This window comes from Rana temporaria, chromosome 12 (genome assembly GCF_905171775.1).
Source record: "Rana temporaria chromosome 12, aRanTem1.1, whole genome shotgun sequence".
Classification (NCBI taxonomy): domain Eukaryota; kingdom Metazoa; phylum Chordata; class Amphibia; order Anura; family Ranidae; genus Rana; species Rana temporaria.
In genome coordinates this window covers 61,008,090-61,033,200 of record NC_053500.1, presented here as the reverse complement: position 1 = coordinate 61,033,200, position 25,111 = coordinate 61,008,090, and the positions used below count along the sequence as shown (strand labels likewise).

The 25,111-nt window shown below is 44.7% G+C and overlaps 1 protein-coding gene across 2 annotated transcripts in view; it reads right to left on the bottom strand.

Moving 5' to 3' along the window:
- Positions 1–24,796: 24,796 nt before the first annotated feature.
- TSEN54 (tRNA splicing endonuclease subunit 54) overlaps positions 24,797–25,111 on the bottom strand; it is a 46,854-nt gene continuing 46,539 nt past the window's right edge. For both annotated transcript variants that reach the window (XM_040331611.1, XM_040331610.1), the window contains one exon: positions 24,797–25,111. In XM_040331611.1, coding sequence (XP_040187545.1) covers positions 24,966–25,111 — 146 coding nt within the window. In that variant the 3' untranslated portion in view covers positions 24,797–24,965.

The following is a 25,111-nucleotide window of genomic DNA, read 5'->3' as shown; positions in this document are numbered from 1 at the left end:
ATATAAGTGACAAACAGTGGGGTGTTTATTGGTGCTATATACAAAGTCTTATTTACAGGTGCTATACAGTGGGCAAACAAAACAAAACAAAAGTAATTAAATAAAAGCCTAGCCGTGTCTCGGCACTAACTATACAATATGACAAGCCCTTACTATCAGGCTGAGCAAGTCCACAGCTTGTCAGCTTCCACACAAAGGCTTAAGAGTTTTTTACCAACCTCCTTGCTCTCTCACAGATCAATACCAACTGTGTTTCCCAGGACAGAGAGCAATGGCTGTCTGCTCAGGTGAGCTTAAATTGGCCTGGGGGAGAGGGCCAACACCCGTAGTGGATCCTGGATCAGAGCTTCCTGAACGTATAAGAAAGGAGCCTGGGAGAGGTATAAACCTTGAACAGGACTTTCCCAGGCTCTCTCTGGGACGCTCTGCCACACATCCCCCCCCTTGTTTCAACCCCAGGGTTGGAACACCTGTGGCCCAACAGGAGTGAACACGGGACAGGGCATCTACATTCCCCATCTCCACACCTGGCCTGTGTTTCACGTTAAAGGAGTAATCCTGTAGAGCCAAAAACCAACGGTTTACCCGCCTATTAGTCTCCTTCTTTTGGGCCATCCATTTCAGGGGAGCATGGTCAGTTATTAACTCGAACTGGCGCCCTAACAAATAGTATCTTAGCGCATCCACGGCCCACTTTATGGCTAAGCATTCTTTTTCAATGACTGCATACTTTTTCTCATGATCATTGAGCTTTCTGCTTAGGTACACGACAGGGTGTTTGGAATGGTGACCTCAGGGATCAGAGGGGACTCAGTACCTTTAGGCGTTACAGGGAGGGACCTTGCAGTCAATGCTAGTCTATCCTTCCAGGGCTTTAACAGGTTTATATGGTAAATCTGTTCGGGCTTCCTTCTACCCGGTTGATACACCTTGTAATTGACCTCCCCAACTTTTTCAATTATTTCTGCCACTTAGCCAGGAACTTGCTCTCAACAGTGGGAACCAACACGAGGACCCTGTCACCAGGTGAGAAAATACGGAGTTGGACCCCCCCTGTTGTATATTCTCTGTTGGGCTGCTTGGGCCTGCAGTAAGTGTTCTTTTACCACCGGCATGATTGCTGCAATCCTCTCCTGCATTTGAGCGATATGCTCAATGACACTTTTGTGGGGTGTCTGTTCCCCCTCCCAAGTTTCCTTGGCTATGTCTAAGAGTCCTCGAGGGTGTCTCCCATAAAGCAGCTCAAATGGAGAGTACTCAGTAGAGGACTGGGGAACCTCCCTGATGGCGATCATCAAGTACGGTATTAGGGGAAGTCCCAGTTTTTCCCATCCTTGTCAACAACCTTTTTTAACATACTCTTTAATGTCTTATTGAAGCGTTCCACCAAGCCATCCGTTTGAGGATGATACACCGAGGTTCGCAACTGCGTCACCTTAAATAACTTGCACAGCTCCCTAGTTATCCGTGACATAAATGGGGTACCCTGGTCTGTAAGGATTTCTTTAGGGATGCCAACCCGACTGAACACTATAAACAGCTCTTTGGCAATATTTTTAGCAGACGTGGCGCGTAAGGGAACGGCCTCAGGGTAACGGGTAGCGTAATCCATAATCATGAGGATATGCTGATGACCACGGGCAGATTTGGGGAGCGGACCCACAAGGTCCATGGCAATCCTCTCAAAGGGCACTTCAATAAGGGGCAAGGGCACTAAAGGACTTCGGAAGTGGGGCTGACATCTGACACACAGGACAGGATTGGCAATAATTCTCAATATTTTTCTGTATTCCAGGCCAGTAAAACCTGCGTAACACTCTTTCAGTGGTTTTCTCAACCCCTAAATGGCCTCCTAGCAAGTGCCCATGAGCAAGTTCCAACACCACCCACCTGTATGGCTTAGGGACCACCAACTGCTCAACCACTTCATCATTCATTTTGCCTACACGATACAGTAAATCCTCATTGCTGCAGAAATAAGGAAAACAGGTCCTATCCCCTGGTTCGACAGGTACATCATTAATCACCATTACATTTTCCCAAGCCCTGGCAAGCGTATGGTCTTTTCTCTGCTCAGTACCAACATTTTCCTTGTGCACATTAAGGTCAGCAAACTCCAACGTAGGCTCAGAGTCAGCAGACGGCTGTCCGGCTCTACTGGTTGTGGGGACTTCCTCAGGCTCCTCCAGCCCTCCTGCCATAACTGAGAAAGGAAAACTCGGAGAGGCTCGAGAGGAGTCCCCTGAACCCACAATATCAGAAGTAGCCAGGAGCTCTGGCTCTGCGACTGAGTCAGGTACTGCGACCGGGTCGGGATGATCCCACAGTTCCCAAAACTTAGGAAAGACCCTACCAATGATGGCCTCGTGCACCAAGTGGGGCACAAGTCCGACCACATGGGACACCGTACCTAAGCCAGTTTTAAACTGAACAGTGGCTATAGGATACTCCCGGGTATCCCCATGTACACAGATCACAGCAACTTTTTTTTATCTTAGCTGTAACCAAAGTAACCAGACTTCCAGAGTCCAGCAAGGCTGTAATAGGCTTATTATTAACAGTAATTTGACACATGTGTTTCCCCACATTTGGCGCTGCAGCGCATGAAACAGCAGCAAACATAGACTGCCTTCCAATAGACAAATCACACTGCATTGGTTCATCAGTCAATGGACAGTTTGCTGCAATATGTCCCAGTTCTTGGCAATGAAAACACCTGATGTTTCCCTAAGTTGGTTTACTGACAGTCAGTGGTTTCCCTTGTTTGGGATGCCAAACTTCAGTTCTGGCAACAAAAATCCTCCCCCCTACTTCTTTGCCATGCTTACCACCCACTTCCCCTGGAACAGTCTTACCGGTTGCCTAGGGAGACCGTGGCTTTGGGTGGAAAGTCCGTGCGGCTGTTGGGGTGGTGACCAGGTTCTCAGCAGCAAAGTACCTTTCGACGAGTTCCACCAGGTTATCTGCCGAATTGGGGTCTCCTTGACTCACCCACTTCTGCAGGGGAATTGGTCCATGACCACAAGCTCCACTATTTGTGGCGGAGACAGGGACTCTGGCTGTAGCCACTTTCGCACCAAGTGGATCAGATCAAACATCTGCGACCTTGGGGGCCTCTCAATTTGAAAAAAACAGTTGTGGACCCGTTGGGCTCGAACGGCCAAGGTGACACCGAGTCACGCCAGAATTTCCTGCTTGACCTTTTCATAGACTCCCGCTTCTGCCGACTCCAGATCATAGTAGGCCTTCTGCGATTCACCAGAAAGTAAGGGGGGCAATCAGTCCTGCCCACTTGGTTTTAGGCCAACCTTCCCTCTCAGCGGTTCGTTCAAACGTTAGCACAAAGGCCTCTGGATCATCATCCGTAGTCATTTTAGCCAAAAAGCGAGCCGCATGGATGGCTGAAGGCTTGGCTCTAATATCCTTGATTTCCGCAGGTGCCCACTGTGCTAGCGTTTCTGCAACCTTAGTCAGGGTTTTCCTATCTGCTTCTGCAGCAGTGGCAAGCTGTTCAAACAGCCTCTGCGATTTCTCCTGTACAGCACTAATTTGCCTCTGCGATTGCTCCTGTGCAGCACCAATCTGTTGGTACAGCGTCTTGGTTTGCTCCTGCAGTGCAGCGTTAGTTTGCTGTTGTGTAGCATTTGTGTAGCATTTGCTAACACTATTTGAGGATTTCCTCCATGTTGTTGTCACTTTAGGTACTGGCCTTTTAAATAGTAACTTACTACTGCTGGTCGCAGCCTCCACCATATGTAAGCTGGGGAATAGGTAGCAGGTACAAAAGCTCCCTGGGATGAGCAGGCACAGATACCAAATCCATATTATAAGTGACAAACAGTGGGGTGTTTATTGGTGCTATATACAAAGTCTTATTTACAGGTGCTGTACAGTGGGCAAACAAAACAAAACAAAAGTAATTAAACAAAAGCCTAGCCGTGTCTCGGCACTAACTATACAATATGACAAGCCCTCACTATCAGGCTGAGCAAGTCTACAGCTTGTCAGCTTCCACACAAAGGCTTAAGAGTTTTTTTACCAATCTCCTTGCTCTCTCACAGATCAGTACCAACTGTGTTTCCCAGGACAGAGAGCAATGGCTGTCTGCTCAGGTGAACTTAAATTGGCCTGGGGGAGAGGGCCAACACCCATAGTGGATCCTGGATCAGAGCTCCCTAAACATATAAGAAAGGAGCCAGGGAGAGGTATAAACCCTGAACAGGACTTTCCCAGGCTCTCTCTGGGATGCTCTGCCACAGCAGGAAAGTGTTATTGTTCATCCTGTGGCCATCAGGAAGCCGGCCAGAACTAGCGTGGAATGCAGACGATGACGTCACCGGAAGCGGAACCAGAGAGAGCACCGGGAGAGAGACAGTATGAGGCAAACCACTGAGAAACTAGGTTACGCGCTTGGAGCCTTCTGCTCCTTCTAAAGGCCTTTAGACAGTTTACCTTATTTTTTTCGCAGCCTGGAGAGGATTGTCAGGAAAAGGCCATTCAAAAGTGTTGGGGACTTTCACAAGGAGTGGACTGAGGCTGGAGTCAGTGCATCAAGAGCCACCACACATAGACGGATCCTGGACATGGGCTTCAAATGTCGTATTCCTCTTGTCAAGCCTCCTGAACAACAAACATCAGAAGCGTCTTACCTGGGCTAAAGAAAAACAGACCTGGTCTGTTGCTCAGTGGTCCAAAGTCCTCTTTTCTGATGAGAGCAAATTTTGCATCTCATTTGGAAACCAAGGACCCAGAATATGGAGGAAGAATGGAGAGGCACAAACTGCAAGATGCTTGAAGTCCAGTGTGAAGTTTCCAGTCTGTGTTAATTTGGGGAGCCATGTCATCTGCTGGTGTTGGCCCATTGTGCTTCATTAAGTCCAGCGTCACTGCAGCAGTCTACCAGGAGATTTTGGAGCACTTCGTGCTTCATTCCGCAGACAAGCTCTATGGGGATGCTGACTTCATTTTTCAGCAGGACTTGGCACCTGCCCACACTGCCAAAAGCACCAAAACCTGGTTCAATGACCGTGGGATTACTGTGCTCGATTGGCCAGAAAACTCGCCTGCCCTGAACTCCCATAGAGAATTTATGGGGCATTGCCAAGAGAAAGATGAGAGACATGAGACCAAACAATGCAGAAGAGCTGAAGGCCGCTATTGAAGCATCCTGGTCTTCCATAACACCTCAGCAGTGCCACAGGCTGATAGCTTCCATGCCACGCCGCATTGAGGCAGTAATTGCTGCAAAAGGGCACCAAACCAAGTACTGAGTACATATGCATGCTTCTACTTTTCAGAGGTCCGATATTGTTCTATGTTCTATGTGTTTTATTGATTGCGTGTAATATTCTAATTTTCTGAGATTGTGGATTTGGGGTTTTCATGAGCTGTAAGCCATAATCATCACAATTATGACAAATCACGGCTTGAACTATCTTGCTTTGCATCTAATTAGTCTCTCTCATATATTAGTTTCACCTTTTAAGTTGCATTAGTGAAATAAATGAACTTTTGCACGATATTCAATTTTTTGGAGTTTCACATGTACTAGCACATTATGCCATTGCCTTGCAGGGAATTTATTTTTGATAATGCTGTGGTTTACTACCTCTTTAATCCAGTTCACTGAAACAGAAGAAGTAGTATACTCACCTCTCTGGTGGCCTGCGTCTAATACTTTTGCTCCGTTTTACTGTCCCTCTGATAGACTCTTCAGCATGCGACACATGACAGCCGTGTGGTTCTGTGTTCAGGGACATGTACCCACATGGCAGTCACATTGGGACCAGTGGCTGTGTCCTAACAAACAGACACTTCTCACAGGTGTGCAGTAGGTAAGTATATCTATGAGAATGAAGCCTCACTGCACACTTTTGTTCCATCCTTTGATGCCCAAGGTCTCTGCAGTGTTCTGTAGTGTAGTAGGAGATTATAGGAAGGACACAGGGATCCAATACTCCCAGAAGTGTGATACGCTGAAGTGTCTTTTTCCATGTTGCTGCAGTAGAAGGGAGGAAAGGTAAGAGACATGGACCACTGGAGAAGTGAAATAATACTTCTACTATTTCGAGAAGTTGGAGATTTTTTTGGAGATAGAGTCGCTTTAACCAATTCATGATGGCCGTTCGCATATATGTTACGTTGGGTGGCATGGGCCTCATCACTGAGTCACCACACGTGTCCATAAGGAACTGATTTTCGTGCTGGAAGCACTCCCACTGCATGCTTCCTTTGGGCTGCTTTAGGGTTAGTAAAAGATGATTCGCGCTTTTCAGTCTGTTACAGAGTGATGAATGTGCTTACTCCATTATGAACGCTAGCTTTACCAGAATGAACGCTCCCATCTCATAATAATAATGTTTACACTTATATAGCACCAATTACAGCGATGCCGCTGTGTCTAAGCGCTGATAATGGTTGTCATTATTACCCAACTCAATGGTACTCATTTTACCGACCTCGGAAGGATGAAAGGCTGAGTGGACCCCGCCGGGATCGAACCTGCAACCCTTGGGACACAGGCAATCACAGACTGCTGCAAAGGAGCATTAGCCCCCTGCACTATCTTACCAGCTCATAACTTGCTTCTGAGCATGCGCGTTTTTTTCACATTGTTAAAGCCCACACACGACCATTTTTTACTACCTTAAAAACGACAGCGTTAAAAACGTTGTGAAAAAATACCCATTGATTTCCATGGAAGTCGCCTCCAAGTCGGATCCCCGTTCATAGTGAGGCAACTTTACAGGAAGTCGCCCCTGTGTGAACCGGCTCTAAGGCAAACCCTTCCCTCCCTGGTATTTGGTATGAATCATGAGGGAGAACTCCACGTCAAATTTTAAATTAAAAAAACGGCATGGGTTCCCCTCCAAGAGCATACCAGGCCCCCCCTCCTGAACTGTACCAGGCCGCATGCCCTCAACATGGGGGGGTGGGTGCTTTGGGGTGGGGGGGCTGGTTAAGGTTCAGGAGGGGAGGCCTGGTATGCAGGGAGACCCCCTGCCCCAAAGCACCTAAACCCCCATGTTGAGGGCATGCGGCCTGGTACGGTTCAGGAGGGGGGGGGGCGCTCGCTCGTCCCCACCCTCTTTCCTGACCGGCCGGGCTGCTTGCTTGGATAAGGGTCTGGTATGGATTTTGGGGGAAACCCCATGCCGATTTTTCGGCGTAGAGGGTTCCCCTTAAAATCCATACCAGACCCAAGGGGGAACCCATGCCATTTTTTTATTTAAAATTTGGCGTGGAGTATCCCCTCCTAGGGGCGACTTCAAGTCGCAGTGTAAGTTGCTTCAAGTCGCGCTGTGATTCACGCTCAAGTCGTGTCCAAGTCGCCTTGCAAAGTCACGCACAAAGTCGTGTTGCCCCCGTGTGAACTGGCTCTTAAGGAGAGGGGGCTGACTTGTTCATAAATTAAATAAATAAATTATACAAAAAGTCCAAATAGTGATAATAAAGTGCTTAATCCCAAGAAAATTTTGTGACATTCGGTGTATAAAGTGCTCAATATTAATATTATTAATATTAAGATTAATGGTAATCACTCTGCGTGAACCCAAATCGTCACGTGAGAAATCAAATTACGATCCCCACTCACCAGATGCTGTTATCCAAATTTGTCATATGACAAAAGAGTCAAATATAGCTTTTGATGGTCCACGTGACCAGGATATATTCTCAGATCGCTCTCCAATATCCTCTCCTCAAGATTGAACAGTGGATTCAGGGGTAGGATTTAGTGGCAGAAAAAAAGAAGATTTATTTTTTTAGCTTTTCCATAAGCTTTTATGACTTTTTTATTATTATTATTATTATTATTATTCTTTTTTTTTTTTTTTTTAGGGTAAGGGGTTAGAGTTAGGCCCCTTTCACATTGAGGAGTTTTTCAGGCGGTAAAGCGCTAAAAATAGCGCTGCTATCCCGCCTGAAAAACTCCTGCACTGCAGACTCAATGTGAAAGCCCGAGGGCTTTCACACTGAGGCGATGCGCTGGCGGGAGACAAAAAAATCTCCTGTCAGCAGCATCTTTGGAGCGGTGAGAGGAGCGGCATGTATACCGCTCCTTCACCGCTCCTTCCCATTGAAAACAATGGGAACCGCGGCAATACCGCCCGCAATGCGCCTCTATAGAGGCGCATTGCGGGCGGTATTAACCCTTTATCGGCCGCTAGCGGGGGTTAATACCGCACCGCTAGCGGCCGAATCCCGCGGCAATCCCGGCGGTATAGCGCCGCTCTTTTTAGCGGCGTTATACCGCCACCGCAGCTCCTGCCTCAGTCTGAAAGGGGCCTTAAGGTTATGATTAGGAGTTGGGATTAGCATTAGGGGTATTTATTCTTTCTTTTCATTTATTTTTTATTTATTTATTTTTTCACAAAGTAGAACTACAAGTTCGAGAACAGTAACCTATCCATCATTGTCGTTGTGGTTGTGCAAAAGATTCAGCACTGTGATTGGGTAATCCTGCAGTTTTTGTTATGAAATTCCAGTATAGTAGATACTAACAGGTGGGATGAGTTGTGTAATCCATTGTTAAAGTTGTGACACAAGTGTCTGGTGTTTCTGGGTGCAGCCTTGTTTAAACACAAAGATCGTTTGTCTTGGAGAAGATGATGCTCCTTTGATGCCGAGTTTACTGCACATGCTATCAACAAATGTTACACTGTTTACAGTAAAGCCATTAATACCAGCCCCAGATTTGAAGAATTGGTCCCTTGAATTGTCAGTCCCTGATTATGCAACTGTTTTTTGGTATAAACGCATTTTCTGATTCCAAATAAAATCAGATTTTTCTGCATTTTAAAGCCCAGCCCCCCATTCCCAGAAAAAATAGCAAACGGATGGATAAAAAAACGGACATACGGTCCGCACGTGTGAAAGGGGCCTTAGTTATATGAAGGCAGCCAATGCTGTTCTGCTACCTCAACTGCTAGTTACCTGGCTGGTCCTCTGGTTTTGACTCTGAAATAATATCCCACAAATACAGACTTTCATTTTTAGCATGCTTGTTCCAGGTAGGAAGTAATGAAAGCAGGTGCAGCCATCAATGCTAATTGCCATATTTCTCACATAACGGGTAGGTATAAATGTGGATTTCAGCATTTGCAATCAGTTCTGTGTGCTAGGAAAGAATCTACATATTTTGGCAAAGTGAGTGCTCAGCATAAATGATTCCCCCGAACAGATTTTTCAGAAAACCTTTACTTTACAAATCAACATTTTCTCATGGGACACTAAAATACTCCCACAAATGCAGGCCATTGATTGCAACCAAGATTTGTTAATTTGCACACACAAAAAAGTATTTTTCCTAACAAATTTATTCAAGAACATGTTGCAAAAATGAATACACCTCAATAAAAGTATTAGGAGCAAAGCTACATTTTAGACAACAAAATCCTAATTAACAAGAATTAAACTACACGTGAGTCTAATTATTCATTAATCAGGTGTCCAGCAGACAGTTGATTATAAAAAGGTATTACTTAACAAAGAAAACCTCTTCCCATTTGATGCTGTCAGTTCCTTAACCTCCCTGGCTGTATGATTATTTCAGATTTTTGATGCTGAAAGCGGTACCATTATTTTGCATGGAAATTTGGCATTTTATATTATAGGCATGTAATTCTTAGGAATAACTCACTTAAACCTGTCCAAACAAGAGTCTAGTAGACATCTTGGGTATGATAAAGTTTGAAAAACAAAATCATAAATTATAATATAATAAATAGCTATAAATAATTATAACAAATAATAATGTAATTATAATAAAAATGATTCAATAATGTAATCAAATCAAAAACACTGAAATTTGCTCAGTTGCAGAATTGTCGCTGTCATTACTTTTATTGTTTGATGACGAATTTCCCCACAAATCTCTATCGCTCAATTCTGCAAGTGATTCTAATTTATTATCGCTGTTTTCTAGCTGGTCAAAAAACACTTGATGTAAAGGGACACTTTTTGGTTGCTATGGACAATCTCCAGTTTGCAGCCAGAAAGAACAATTTTTATAATATAAAAGTGCATGTAGGACACCACTAGGGACAAAGGAGGTGTGTATTTATTTCATACAGTACTGTTGTCAGGGACCTGCCAATAGGCTCCGGCGTGCACGCATGAGCACACATACTGTACTAATGGCCGGAATCAGCACCAGTCACCTATTCATGTGCGCAGGCGCGTCCCACATGCACACGGTTATGTGCCAAATGCGCGCATCAGGATCGGCACTGAGTGTTGGCCACAAGAACAACCTATTTAGGGTGTCACACAGAGGTGATCCAGTGGATAATTGGTGTTTTTCCATGTAGGAAACTTGATAGAGAAATGTAGCAGCTTTGGTAATGGATAAAATCCTGTTTTAAGCTTAGAAGGATTGTAAAAACGGACAATTGTACCACACTTTATAAAAAGAATGATTGATATTCCTCTTTCACACCTCTAATCTTTTTGATTCATGTATCCCTTTTTTACAATCTCATAGGGCGCAATCAAGCTTCAGGAGTGGAGCAGACAAACCCCACACAGACCCAGGCCCCACCCCGCCGGATGTGCAGGAATTGGAAAATGCCACCACATCAGGTCAGAGTCATACAGCACAGCTTCAGGTAATAGATGTAGGCAGGCCTGAATAATTGTAATACATGGTTTGTTTACAAATTCCAGGAGGTATTCGTGCTGTTGGGGACGGATTGGACACCTACAACGCCCAGGTCTTAATTGGGGAGATGTTGTCCTGCAGGTCTGAAATTGAGGACATCCACATCTGCTTAGGGCAGATGAGATAGAAAACACAAACGGTGGAGCGAAAACAAAAGAATTTAATGGATGTTCTGGGGAGGGTTTAAAAAAACAAAAAAAAAGTTTTAAAGTTTTTCTTGTTTTTCTATGTATGTTTTGTTTTATTTTTTTAAAGTGTAATCTCTATTTTTCTGGCTAAAACGCATGAACAATGACAACTGCTAAAAAGTTGGTCATTGTTCATGCGTTTGAACCAGATATTTGTTAATTTTGTTATTGTCAAAGATAATACACCAAAAAAATAAAAGATATAAGAAAAAAAAAATAAAAAAAAAATTCTAAAAAATAAAAAAAATTGATGTTGACAAATATTTTGTAAGCAAAAATATATATAATTTCTTGAGAATAAAAAATAAATAAATAAAAAATAAAGAATTTCTATTAAGATATTTTTGGAAAAAATAACACATTTTAATTGTGAAACAATAAATATTTTTGGATACTCACACAATGTGTGGCTTATTATTATATCAATGCTGCCTAAAAGAACAAATCTAGATTTGTGGTGTTTCCATTGATAATGATGAGTATTTAGTACGGGAAAATAAACATGACACTATGATAACGTAGGAGAAAGCTACAATAAACTCAAATTAGAAAATAATCAAAACAAAGAAAAATACTAGAACAGGGGAAGAAAAATTGGGCCTTAGACACTGGTGGCGGTGCCACAACACTGCAACCCCTCACAGATACTCTAGTTGGAGCGCAGTAATAAGCCCTGCTGCAAAAAATTTCATCGGAATTTGTTATTACACGCCCCTGTTAAACAGGGGCAGAAAAATTGGGCCTTAGGCAAAACACTGCATCCCCTCACAGATACTGTAATTGGAGCGCAACAGAGAGCCACATACAAAGAAATTGTTAATATACGCCCCTGTTAAAAAGGGGCAGAAAAATTGGGCCTTAGGCACTGGTGGCGGTGCCCAGAACCAACAATGTTCTTACTAGCTATCAGCAAGATCATTGAGGAGGAAAAGGATATTCAGTCAGCATAACAGGATAGTCACTCAGCATCAGCATAGGCAGTCTCCAAGGGATCTTACATTTCAAAAAAATTATTCAGTTACATCAGCATCAGGTGCTTGGTAGCTGGTGTTGATCCAAGCCTGATTCATTCTTATGAAGGTCAGTCGATCGACGGAGTCGGTGGAGAGGCACACCCTATGATTGGTCACAAACCCTCCAGCAGCACTGAATGTGCGTTCTGAAAGAACGCTGGATGCAGGACAAGCCAGTAGCTCAATTGCGTACTGTGCAAGCTCTGGCCAGTGATCCATTCTCAAGACCCAGTAAGCCAGAGGATTTTCGGTGGGGAAGGTGTCCAAGTCTGATCTTGCCCCTAGGTATTCCCGCACCATGTAAACCAGACGCTGGCGATGGTTGCTGGAACTGGTCATACCTTGGGGCTGCGAACTAAAGAATTGTCTGAACGCATCGGTCAGACAGCCACCTTCTCCACCGCTCCTTCTGTGACTCACCGAAGCCTCAGCAACACGTTGTCCAGGAACAGGATTGGGTAATCCCCCAAGTTCTGGGAACGCGTTGCACAGACCCTTCTGCAAGGCCTACCGAAGAGGTTTCATCTTCTGTTCCCTCTGCAACGGCAAGATAAGCTCCGCAACCTTACACTTGTAACGTGGATCAAGGAGAGTTGCCAGCCAGTAATGATCCCTCTCCTTGATACCACGAATACGAGGATCCTTACGCAGGCTTTGCAGGATCAGGGAGGCCATGCAGCATAGGTTTGTTGAGGCATTTGGGCACAGTCCTCTGGGTCACTGAGGACGACAGGATCCGCAGCCACCTCATCCCAGCCACGTAAAAGTCCATGGGTTCCTTGGGACTGTAAGTGATCCCTTGAACACTGCTGCTGCTGATGCTGAGTGCTAGGCTCCACCTCCATGCTGCTGATACAATCATCCTCCTCCTCCTGTGTGCTAGGCGGGCAAGCAGGACCACTGTCTGGATAAAGGGGACCTTGAGAGGTAAGGAAGTGCTCCTCTTCCTCCCTCTGTTCTGCCTTAAGGGCCCTGTCCATTATTCCACGTAGCGTGTGCTCCAACATGTGAATAAGAGGGACAGTCTCACTGATGCATGCACGGTCACTGCTCACCATCCTCGTGGCCTCCTCAAATGGTGACAGGACAGTGCATGCATCCCTGATCAAGGCCCACTGGCGTGGGGAAAAAAAACAAGCTCCCCTGACCCAGTTCTGCTGCCATATTGGCACAGGTACTCATTGATGGCCCTCTGCTGCGTGTGCAGCCGCTGCAGCATGGCCAATGTAGAGTTCCATCTGGTGTACATGTCACAGATTAGGCAGTTCTTGGGCAGGTTGTATTCCTTTTGGAGGTTTGTCACCCGAGTAGTGGCATTCTATGACCTTCGGAAATGCACACAGACTTTCCTGCCCTGCTTCAGGACATCCTGTAAGCCCGGGTACCTGCCCAAGAACCGCTGCACCACCAAATTCAGGACATGAGCAAAACAGGGCACATGGGTCAGTTGTCCCTGTCGCAGGGCAGAGAGGAGGTTGGTGCCATTTTCGCTAACCACCATTCCTGGCTTAAGCTGGCGTGGCGTCAACCACCTCTGAGCCTGCCCCTGCAGAGCTGACAGAACCTCTGCCCCAGTGTGGCTCTTGTCTCCCAAGCACACCAGCTCTAGCACCGCATGGCATCTCTTTGCCTGCATTCCTGCGTAGCCCCTCGTACGCCTACGGAGCACGGCTGCTTCCGAGGACACATCAGCACAGGAAGAGGCCACAGAGGAAGAAGAGGGGGTGGAGGAGAGAGGTGTGTCACAACCAGTAGTAATGTTTTGGAGGCGTGGTGGCGGAACAACCTCCAACACTACTGTACCTTTCCCTGCGTCCTTCCCAGCTGCCAGCAGAGTCACCCAATGCGCCGTGAAAGAGAGGTAACGTCCCTGTCCATGCCTGCTGGACCATGAGTCAGCGGTAATATGCACCTTACCACTGACCGCCCTGTCCAGCAAAACATGGACATTGTCTTCCACATGGCGGTAGAGAGCCGGAATCGCCTTCCGTGAGAAAAAGTGGCGTTTGGGAACTTGCCACTGAGGTACCGCACATTCCACAAACTCACGGAAGGGGGCAGAATCTACCAACTGAAAAGGCAGCAGTTGAAGTGCTAGCAATTTTGCTAAGCTAGCATTCAACCGCTGGGCATGTGGATGGCTGGGAGAGTACTTCTTTCGGCGCTGCAGCAGTTGGGGCAGGGAAATTTGTCTGATACCATCAGTAGATTGCCCGCATGTACTACTAGGTTGTGACACACCTAATTCTACACCTTCAGTCCTATCAGTGCAGGCTTCAGAGAGGACTGAGTGTCTAGTGGGGTTGGAGATCCCAGCTGATGAGGGGCAAGGGGAGGTACGCTTTGTTCTTTGGTGTGGGTCTTTCAGGTATGCTTGCCAACGAACTGCATGGCAGGTCGACATATGTCTGGTCAAGCATGTGGTGCCCAAGCGGGTGATGTTTTGGCCACGCGAGATACGCTTGAGACATATGTTGCAAATAGCAACTGCGCGATCTGATGCACGTCTCAAAAAAGGCCCACCCCAAAGAACTTTTGCAGTAACGTTGAGACACAGCAGCGCCCTGCACAAGCGTAGCTCTGCGATGTAATGCAGTTGGTGTGCTGCCCTTAAGCTGGCCCCTGGAGGGCATCCTGCCTCTTTGGAGATGTGCCTGTGCCTCCTCTCTCCTATCAGGCACCCACGTAGAGTCAGTGACCTCATCATCCCCCTCCCTCCTTATCACTGTCGAAAACCTGGCAGTATGCTGCAGCTGGGGGAACATGACTGCCAGATTGCTGTCCCTCTCGGGCACCCCCTCTCTCTGGGCTCACATTACTGCCTTCCTCAATCTGTGTTCCATCATCGGAGCCTTCAAAACGCTGCGCATCTTCATGCAGCATGTACCCAACACTGCGTTGAAACAGTTCGGGGAACTCCTCAGGAGGACATGGTTGGACTAGGGAAGGAGTGAGTGATGCCATTGTGCAGAGGGAAGAGGACACCTTGGCAGCTGCTTTGCCAGACAAAGTAAGCTCAGCCTGGGTGAGGGAGGATGAGGACAGCTTGGTCATCCACTCTACTAATTTGTCTGCATGTTGAGGCTCAACACGGCCAGCTCCCGAAAAGAAGGACGAGCGTGTCCAACGGCCACGTGCTGAAGAGGATGCACCGTGTCCACCACCAGCACTGTTGCCTCTAGATGCAGAGCCTGCTTTCCCTCGTGACTCTCTGCCTCTCTTTGTTGTCCTTCCAGACATTATAATGGCCTGCAGAGGACAAAATCAGTACACACACCTCGTAGCTTTAGGTGCAAACTGCAGAGGACACGTGCAGTACACACCAAGTAGCTTTATGTGCAAACTAATGAGCAAACTTGCAGTATACACCAAGTAGGTTTAGGTGCAAACTACAGAGCACACTTGCAGTATACACTAAGTAGGTTTAGGTGCAAACTATACAGCACAAGTGCAGTAAACACCAAGTAGGTTTAAGTGCAAACTATACAGCACAAGTGCAGTAAACACCAAGTAGATTTAGGTGCAAACTATACAGCACAAGTGCAGTAACACCAAGTAGGTTTAGGTGCAAACTATACAGCACAAGTGCAGTAAACACCAAGTAGGTTTAGGTGCAAACTATACAGCACAAGTGCAGTAAACACCAAGTAGGTTTAAGTGCAAACTATACAGCACAAGTGCAGTAAACACCAAGTAGGTTTAAGTGCAAACTATACAGCACAAGTGCAGTAAACACCAAGTAGGTTTAGGTACAAACTATACAGCAAAAGTGCAGTAAACACCAAGTAGGTTTAGGTGCAAACTATACAGCACAAGTGCAGTAAACACCAAGTAGGTTTAAGTGCAAACTATACAGCACAAGTGCAGTAAACACCAAGGGCCGGATTCAGAAACAATGGCGTAACTTTATGCGGGCGTAGCGCATCTCATATGCGCTACGCCACCGTAGCTTAGAGAGGCGAGTACCGTATTCAGAAACAATTTGCGTCCTAAGTTACAGCGGCGTAGCGTATATGAGCCAGCGTAATTCAAAGTAGGTTGGCAGTGGGCGCGTTTTATTAACATGAACCGTGACCCCATGCAAATGAGGGGCCGAACGAACGGCGCATGCTCAGAGTCACGTCGCAAATACTCCCCAAGATACGTCGGCTCAATGCTTAGTCAACGTGAACTTAACTTACACTCAGCCCCATTCACATACGACCTACGCAAACGACGTAAAATACGAAGCTGTTCCGACGTCCATACCTTAACATGACTTACCCCTGCTTTATAAGGGGTAAAGTTACGCCGGACCGACGCCTTGCGTAAACGGCATAGCTAAATCCGACGGGCGCAAGTACGTTTCTGAATCTGCGTATCTACCTCATTTGCATATTTGACGCGTATATCAACGGAAGCGCCCCTAGCAGCCAGCGTAAATATGCACCCAAGATACGACGGCGTATGAGACTTATGTCAGTCGTATCTTGGAGAAAATCAAATGTAAATGCCTTTCTGAATAGGCGTAGATGCAACTGTGCACATTTGAAATTACGGTGGCGTATCTGGAGATACGCTGCCGTAAATCGTTTCCGAATCCGGCCCCAAGTAGGTTTAAGTGCAAACTATACAGCACAAGTGCAGTAAACTCCAAGTAGGTTTAAGTGCAAACTATACAGCACAAGCGCAGTAAACACCAAGTAGGTTTAGGTGCAAACTATACAGCACACGGGCAATACAACACGTTAGAAGACTGCAGCTAGCACAATCAACTGCCTGACAAATAGGAATAGCTGATTTAGCTAAACTATACAGTGTATAAATATATGTACAACACCTGGGATGTGTATATATATATCCTTTACACACTGTAAATTTAACTAAACTGACTAGCCTGCCTGCTCTATCTATCTATCTAGAAGAAAAGACACTGGCCGGGATTCAGAAAGGACTTATGACGACGTATCTCCAGATACGCCGTCGTAAGTCCAAATGTGCGCCGTCGTATCTTTAAAAGTATTCTGGAAACCAGATATGCCTGAATTAGGCATAGGAATAAGTCTCCTACGCCGGCGTATCTTGGGTGCATATTTACGCTGGCCGCTAGGGGCGTTTTCGTAGATTTACGCGTTGAATATGCAAATGACCTAGATACGCCGCTTTACAAAACGTACTTGCGCCCGTCGGATTTAGCTACGCCGTTTACGTAAGGCGTAAGTTTACCCCTCATAATGCAGGGGTAAGTCATGTTAAGGTATGGACGTCGGAAACGTCGTATTTTACGTAGTTTGCCTAAGTCGTACGTGAATGGGGCTGGGCGTAGGTTACTTTCACGTCGAAAGCATTGAGCCGACGTGTCTTAGGGAGTATTTGCGACGTGATTCTGAGCATGCGCCGTTCGATCGGCCATGCATTTACATGGGGTTACGCTTCATTATAATACAACACGCCCACTGCCTTGCTACTTTGAATTATGCGGGCTTACGCCGGCCCATTTACGTTACGCCGGCGTACATATGGGAGCAAGTGCTTTGTGAATACAGTACTTGCCTCTACGTTACGTCGGCATAGCGCATATGGGATGCGCTACGCTCGCTCAAAGATACGCCAATGTATCTGAATCCCGGCCACTGTCTCTCTAGGACTGATATTTTCATTAACACCGCCGCAACACTACACGAGGCCGCCTTGCAGGCTGCCTTTTATAGTGTGTGGCATGTGCTAAAGCCCTGATCCATAATTGCCCAATGCCACCCTGGCTTTGGCCAATTATGGCTCTCCGTTTTTTGCGCGCTGTGATTGGCCAAGCATGCGGGTCATAGTGCATGCATGGCCAATCATCAGCGCGCAATGCCGCAGTGAATTATGGGCCGTGTCGCGTCACAGGCAATGTTCGAGTCGAACATACGTTCGACTCAAACACGAAGCTCATCCCTAGGGGCTACATGAGTGCTGCTGGTGTCGGGGAGCTGCATTTCATTGATGGTATTATGAATTCACAGACTGCTCTATATTGAAAGAGTAGAGGTTACCATCACTCCGTGTCCTTGGTCGTTGTGCACTTTTCCAACATGACAATAATCCAAAACACACATCTAAGGCTATTGTTGCATTTCTAAAGAAGAACAGGGTGAAAGTGGTTCAGTGGCCAAGTATATCTCCTGATCTGAACCCAAACACCTATGGAGAATTCTGAAGAGACAAGTTGAGCATCCACTCTCCATTCAGCATCCGGGCTCTAAAAGAGGTTGTTCTTAACGAATAAGAAACCTCTGCTTTTTTTTTTTCTTACCTGCAAAGTAAAAGGCATAATATGCTAGTCTACATTGCAGACTAACACATTATGTGAAACTTACATGCAAACTAAGCCCTCGTCGTCACACGGAGGCCGCATCCATCTTCGCTCGTCTTCCTTTTCTGGGTTTCTGGACTCCGGCTGTGTGACTGGCCGAACCCGCGTGACGTCACTCCCGTGTATGTGCACAGGAGCCACCGGTCACAGCACAGGGCTCTGAAGAAACGGCAATGTTGCTTCAGAGCGCATGCGCCGATATCTAAAACGGTGTTTAGAAGATATTTACAGTACTTATAGGGAAGCCTCATAATAGGCTTTCCTATAGGTACAAACATTAGAGGGAAGTTTACTTCCTCTTTATAGAATGGAAAAAGATTGATTTTGCTATATGTCGCCAACTTGTTCATTCCATGCCTAAAAGACTTGGTGCTGTCCTTACAAATCATGGAGGTCATAGAAAATACTAGATGTAATAGTTTTTATTGCGGTGTGTATTCATTTTTGCATCAACCAATTTGAGTAACAGATTTTGTAATCAAAGTTTTAGTATTAACCTTACTTTAATGTAATGCGCTAAACAAATGTTCTATTACAATCTGTTTTGTCAAAATTTTGGAAACTGTTCTTGTGCTCATTGAGATATTGATTAAAATCCTACTTCTCAAAAAGGGTGTATTCATTTATGCTGAGCATTGTATGTGTGTATATATATATATATACACATACATATATACATATATATATATATACATATATATATATATATATATATATATATATACACATATACATACACATACACACATACATACACACACACATATACATACAGTACAGACCAAAAGTTTGGACACACCTTCTCATTCAAAGAGTTTTCTTTATTTTCATGAGTATGAAAATTGTAGATTCACACTGAAGGTATCAAAACTATAAATTAACACGTGGAAATTATACATAACAAAAAAAGGGTGAAACAACTGAAAATATATTTCATATTCTAGGTTCTTCAAAGTAGCCACCTTTTGCTTTGATTACTGCTTTGCACACTCTTGGCATTCTCTTGATGAGCTTCAAGAGGTAGTCACCTGGCCCAGCACCCCATCACTCTCCTTCTTGGTCAAAAAGCCCTTACACAGCCTGTAGGTGTGTTTGGGGTCATTGTCCTGTTTTAAAAAATAAATGATGGTCCAACTAAACGCAAACCGGATGGAATAGCATGCCGCTGCAAGATGTTGTGGTAGCCATGCTGGTTCAGTATGCCTTCAATTTTGAATAAACCCCCAACAGTGTCACCAGCAAAGCACCCCCATACCATCACACCTCCTCCTCCATGCTTCACGGTGGGAACCAGGCATGTAGAGTCCATCCGTTCACCTTTTCTGCGTCGCACAAAGACACGGGGGTTGGAACCAAAGATCTCAAGTTTGGACTCATCAGGCCAAAGCACAGATTTCAACTGGTCTAATGTCCATTCCTTGTGTTCTTTAGCCCAAACAAGTCTCTTCTGCTTGTTGCCTTTCTTTAGCAGTGGTTTCCTAGCAGATATTCTACCATGAAGGCCTGATTCACACAGTCTCCTCCTAACAGTTCTAGAGATGTGTCTGCTGCAAAAGGTGGCTACTTTGAAGAACCTAGAATATGAAATCTATTTTCAGTTGTTTCACACTTTTTTGTTATGTATAATTCCACATGTGTTACTTCATAGTTTTGATGCCTTCAGTGTGAATCTACAATTTTCATAGTCATGAAAATAAAGATAACTCTTTGAATGAGAAGGTGTGTCCAAACTTTTGGTCTGTACTGTATATATAATATATATATATATATATCAGACCTGGATCTCAGTTTAAATAGATTGCGTTCACTCTCCGACCATAGCAAAAGAAAATGAATCATGGAGTGCTCTTGGCTGCTATTAGAAATCTTTCAAAGCTTTTCTTTGCTTCAGTATTTTTTAAATGCAACTCAAAACGGTTTCTGGAGTTATACAACAGGAGCAGAAACACCTTTTTTAACTATTGTAAAATGTTTTATAATTAAGAAGCGTGCAACTAGGTTAATTGCCTTGTTACTAAATTAGTTCTGGAGAATGCAAAGACCTGAGAAAGGGAAAGGATACAGTAAATGTCAACAATGCAGGAACTATAAAGGCTTTTTTTTTTTAATACAAAAAAACTTTGTACAGATGGAGACCTTGAAGCTGTCAATACCTGTTTGCTATTGCAATTGCTCCATCTTATAAAATAAACTAAGTTCATCTTTTCAGAAAAAAATGAAAAGTGAACCAACGCCCTACAACATTTCCCATGATGCTCAACTACACTGCAGAGTGCATGAGCATCATGGGAAATGTAGTTCCAAAACATCTGGGGTGCCAAGGTTCGCCATCACTGCCCTACACAATTCCAGGCCTCCCTGTACCTAGCTCCATGGGTGATGAGTAGTCAGTGCCCATAAAGCTGGTGTAGCGGTAGGGGGATTTGAGATCCCAGCTCTTCTCACTCTTCTTTCTGCAGTGCTTCTGGGATGGATCAGAGCAATTCTGAATGGACAGCACTGCTCTGATCTGGGATCACTTTAAAAAGAAGAGAAAGAAGAGTGGGGATTTCAAATCCTCGGACTGCTGCACCAGCTATGAGGCAAGTATATATACAACGGGGACAAAGGAGGGTGTCTGGTATTAATTTACTGTTTAATTTAATTTTTTCTAAAAAGGTGAACTAACCCTTAGTAACAGTAACTTAAGGCGACCATAGATGGTTTGAATCTAGACCTATTCAGCAGGATCGGATGAGATTCGAACCATGTATGGGCAGGCTGATTGTACCCATCAATCGACTTGGGTACAACCAGCATGTCTGATTTCTAGGATGGGAGACGGGAGAATACAATGGCTCTGTGGGAGGGATTTCCACATCAACAATGACTGTCAGCAATCTGTACTCTGAGGACCCTGTGTATGTGCCTTGTTGATGTGCAGCTCTAGACAGGCATCCTTTCTGGCCGTGGCCAAACATTCACTATACACCATCATACTTCATTCCATGCAAGTACCCAGGATTGTCACTCTTGTCCTTTCCAGTTATGTTTAGTGTTATATTAGATTTATTATACTCCGCTTTTTTGTAGATATTCTTGGGCATCCGCCCCTGAGGAAGTGTTCATACACGAAACGTGTTGGGAATTCAGGATGCAGCCATATGCCTTCTATTAAGAATCAATCCAGATATACCATCTCCAACTATCAATCTTTCACCAAAATTATATTATATTATATATATATATATATATATATATATATATATATATATATACACATATACACACACAGTGAGGAAAATAAGTATTTGAACACACTGCTATTTTGCAAGTTCTCCCACTTGGAAATCATGGAGGGGTCTGAAATTGTCATCGTAGGTGCATGTCCACTGTGAGAGACATAATCAAAAAATTTTTTTACAGAAATCACAATTTATGATTTTTTAACTATTTGTATGATACAGCTGCAAATAAGTATTTGAACACCTATCAGCTAGAATTCTGACCCTCAAAGACCTGTTAGTCTGGCTTTAAAATGTCCACCTCCACTCCATTTATTATTCTAAATTAGATGCACCTGTTTGAGGTCATTAGCTGCATAAAGACACCTGTCCACCCCATACAATCAGTAAGAATCGAACTACTAACATGGCCAAGACCAAAGAGCTGTCCAAAGACACTAGAGACAAAATTGTACACCTCCACAAGGCTGGAAAGGGCTACGGGGAAATTGCCAAGCAGCTTGGTGAAAAAAGGTCCACTGTTGGAGCAATCATTAGAAAATGGAAGAAGCTAAACATGACTGTCAATCTCCCTCGGACTGGGGCTCCATGCAAAATCTCACCTCGTGGGGTCTCAATGATCCTAAGAAAGGTGAGAAATCAGCCCAGGACTACACGGGAGGAGCTGGTCAATGACCTGAAAAGAGCTGGGACCACCGTTTCCAAGGTTACTGTTGGTAATACACTAAGACGTCATGGTTTGAAATCATGCATGGCACGGAAGGTTCCCCTGCTTAAACCAGCACATGTCAAGGCCGTCTTAAGTTTGCCAATGACCATTTGGATGATCCAGAGGAGTCATGGGAGAAAGTCATGTGGTCAGATGAGACCAAAATAGAACTTTTTGGTCATAATTCCACTAACCGTGTTTGGAGGAAGAAGAATGATGAGTACCATCCCAAGAACACCACCCCTACTGTGAAGCATGGGGGTGGTAGCATCATGCTTTGGGGGTGTTTTTCTGCACATGGGACAGGGCGACTGCACTGTATTAAGGAGAGGATGACCGGGGCCATGTATTGTGAGATTTTGGGCAACAACCTCCTTCCCTCAGTTAGAGCTTTAAAGATGGGTCGAGGCTGGGTCTTCCAACATGACAATGACCCGAAGCACACAGCCAGGATAACCAAGGAGTGGCTCTGTAAGAAGCATATCAAGGTTCTGGCGTGGCCTAGCCAGTCTCCAGACCTAAACCCAATAGAGAATCTTTGGAGGGAGCTCAAACTCCGTGTTTCTCAGCGACAGCCCAGAAACCGGACTGATCTAGAGAAGATCTGTGTGGAGGAGTGGGCCAAAATCCCTCCTCCAGTGTGTGCAAACCTGGTGAAAAACTACAAGAAACGTTTGACCTCTGTAATTGCAAACAAAGGCTACTGTACCAAATATTAACATTGTTTTTCTCAGGTGTTCAAATACTTATTTGCAGCTGTATCATACAAATAAATAGTTAAAAAAAAATCATACATTGTGATTTCTGGATTTTTTTTTTTTGATTATGTCTCTCACAGTGGACATGCACCTACGATAACAATTTCAGACCCCTCCATTATTTCCAAGTGGGAGAACTTGCAAAATAGCAGGGTGTTCAAATACTTATTTTCATCACTGTATATAAATATGAAATTACTTTTCCACGCGTTTTGTACCATGTCATGTACGCCAATATATATTTATGCCTATCAAATATATCTACTTATTATTCAGCCTCAACAAGTCAACAGCCTCATTTAAAGTCCCAAACCTCCTTTTTTGGTACGTATAGAAAAGTAGCCTCGTCACCCTAGGCTGCTCTATCCCAATTTGGAATACAAAACCTCTCTCCCTTTGCTCATCTACATAACATATAGGGGAAAGGCGTAAGTAGTTGACACACTGGGTAGGGTTGGTATCAATAAGATTACAGTGCAGTACAGGCAGAGTCATGCGGAAGTCCGGAGCCCACCGGATTTCTGGTGGGATCAGAAGGTATTTTTTGCATTTATTAGATATAACAAAATGCTTTCAATGGTTCTAAAGGTTTACATACCCTTAAATATTCTATATTAGACCATCAGTTGCGAGAATTATTTTGCACGCAAGTTTAGCATACAGTAATTAACCTCTTCCCAACCGCTCCATAGACAAAAGACGTCTAGAGAGCGGTTGAGTTATTCCGGGACGACGTCCCTGGGACGTCCTCCCAGAATCCTTCACTCGCGCGCCCCCTGCGGCGCGCTCCCGGAATCATCTGTGAGCGCCGGGTCTAGAAGACCCGGCGCATCACAGATCGCGGTAAATCGCCGCTGATAGCGGCGGTTTACCACGTGATCACTCCGTCAAATGACGGAGCGATCACTTGTAAACAAACCGGCGTCATGTAATGACGCAGGTTCCTCCCTCTCCTCTCTGTACCGATCGGTACAGTGTGAGAGGAGGGGGGGGGGGAGCACGGGGTGTCAGCAGCTGCTGTGGGATGGATCTGTGACAACTGCAGTCACAGATCCATCCATCCCTCCCTGTGCAATACTCTGCAGTACCATCAATACTATGCAATACCCCCCACACTCTGCAATACCCCCCCATACTCTGCAATACCCCCCCATACTCTGCAATACCCCCCCATACTCTGCAATACCCCCCCATACTCTGCAATACCCCCCCATACTCCGCAATACCTGCTAATATGACAGAAACGAGAATTTTTTTTTTTTTTTTTACAGAATTTTCAGTGTTTTTTCTTTTATAGCGCAAAAAATAAAAAACCCAGAGGTGATCAAATACCACCAAAAGAAAGCTCTATTTGTGGGGAAAAAAAGGACAAAAATTTCAGATGGGCACAATGTTGTATGACTGAGTAATTGTCATTCAAATTGTGAGAGCACCGAAAGCTGAAAATTGGTCTGGTGAGGAAGGGGGTTTAAGTGCCCAGTGGTCAAGAGGTTAAAGCGTTGTAAAGGATTTTTTTTTTATCTTAATAGCTTCCTTTACCTTAATGCAGTGCTGTTTTCATGTCCTCATTGTTCGTTTTTGCTCTCAAGTTGCTGTAATTCTTCTCTGATCTCCACACTTCCTGGTTGTCTGTTTCCTGATGACCACAGTACTGGGAGCTTTCTCTCTGTGGTCACTAATCAAGGAGGTGTGATTACTGTGTGTCTAAAACCCCTCAGCACCAATCAGTTTCGTTTTCTAAACCATCACTGCCCTGTATTGGCTCTGTGGCTCTATACATCACAGAAGCAGGAAACATGCAAAAACGAAACTAGAAACTCCAGGTACATTATATGATTGATTTTTATCTATTTTTAAAAGGAAACAGTTAACTATTATGTCTCTACACCCCGTATATATAAGCTTTTCAGTTTATAGTCTTACAATTCTGTATTTATTAAAATAATTAAATTTTACTGAAACAAGCATGTTGCATTTTGTTTCATTCTGCAAAAGGTCAAGAAAAATATATCAATTACATTTATTCTCAAGTTCATGTAAATGCATGGCTCTGTGTACATGCTCAGCAGATGGACTTCTTCAAGGATATACATCCACAGGCAGCTGAAAGTCTTTGAACGTGTAAAAGGCCACTTCTCCATAATCCACCAGAGCAAACACCACAGGTACATCTCCGCTTTGATAGGCCAGGTTCTTAAGCGTGAGTAGAGTGGGAATCTGCTCAT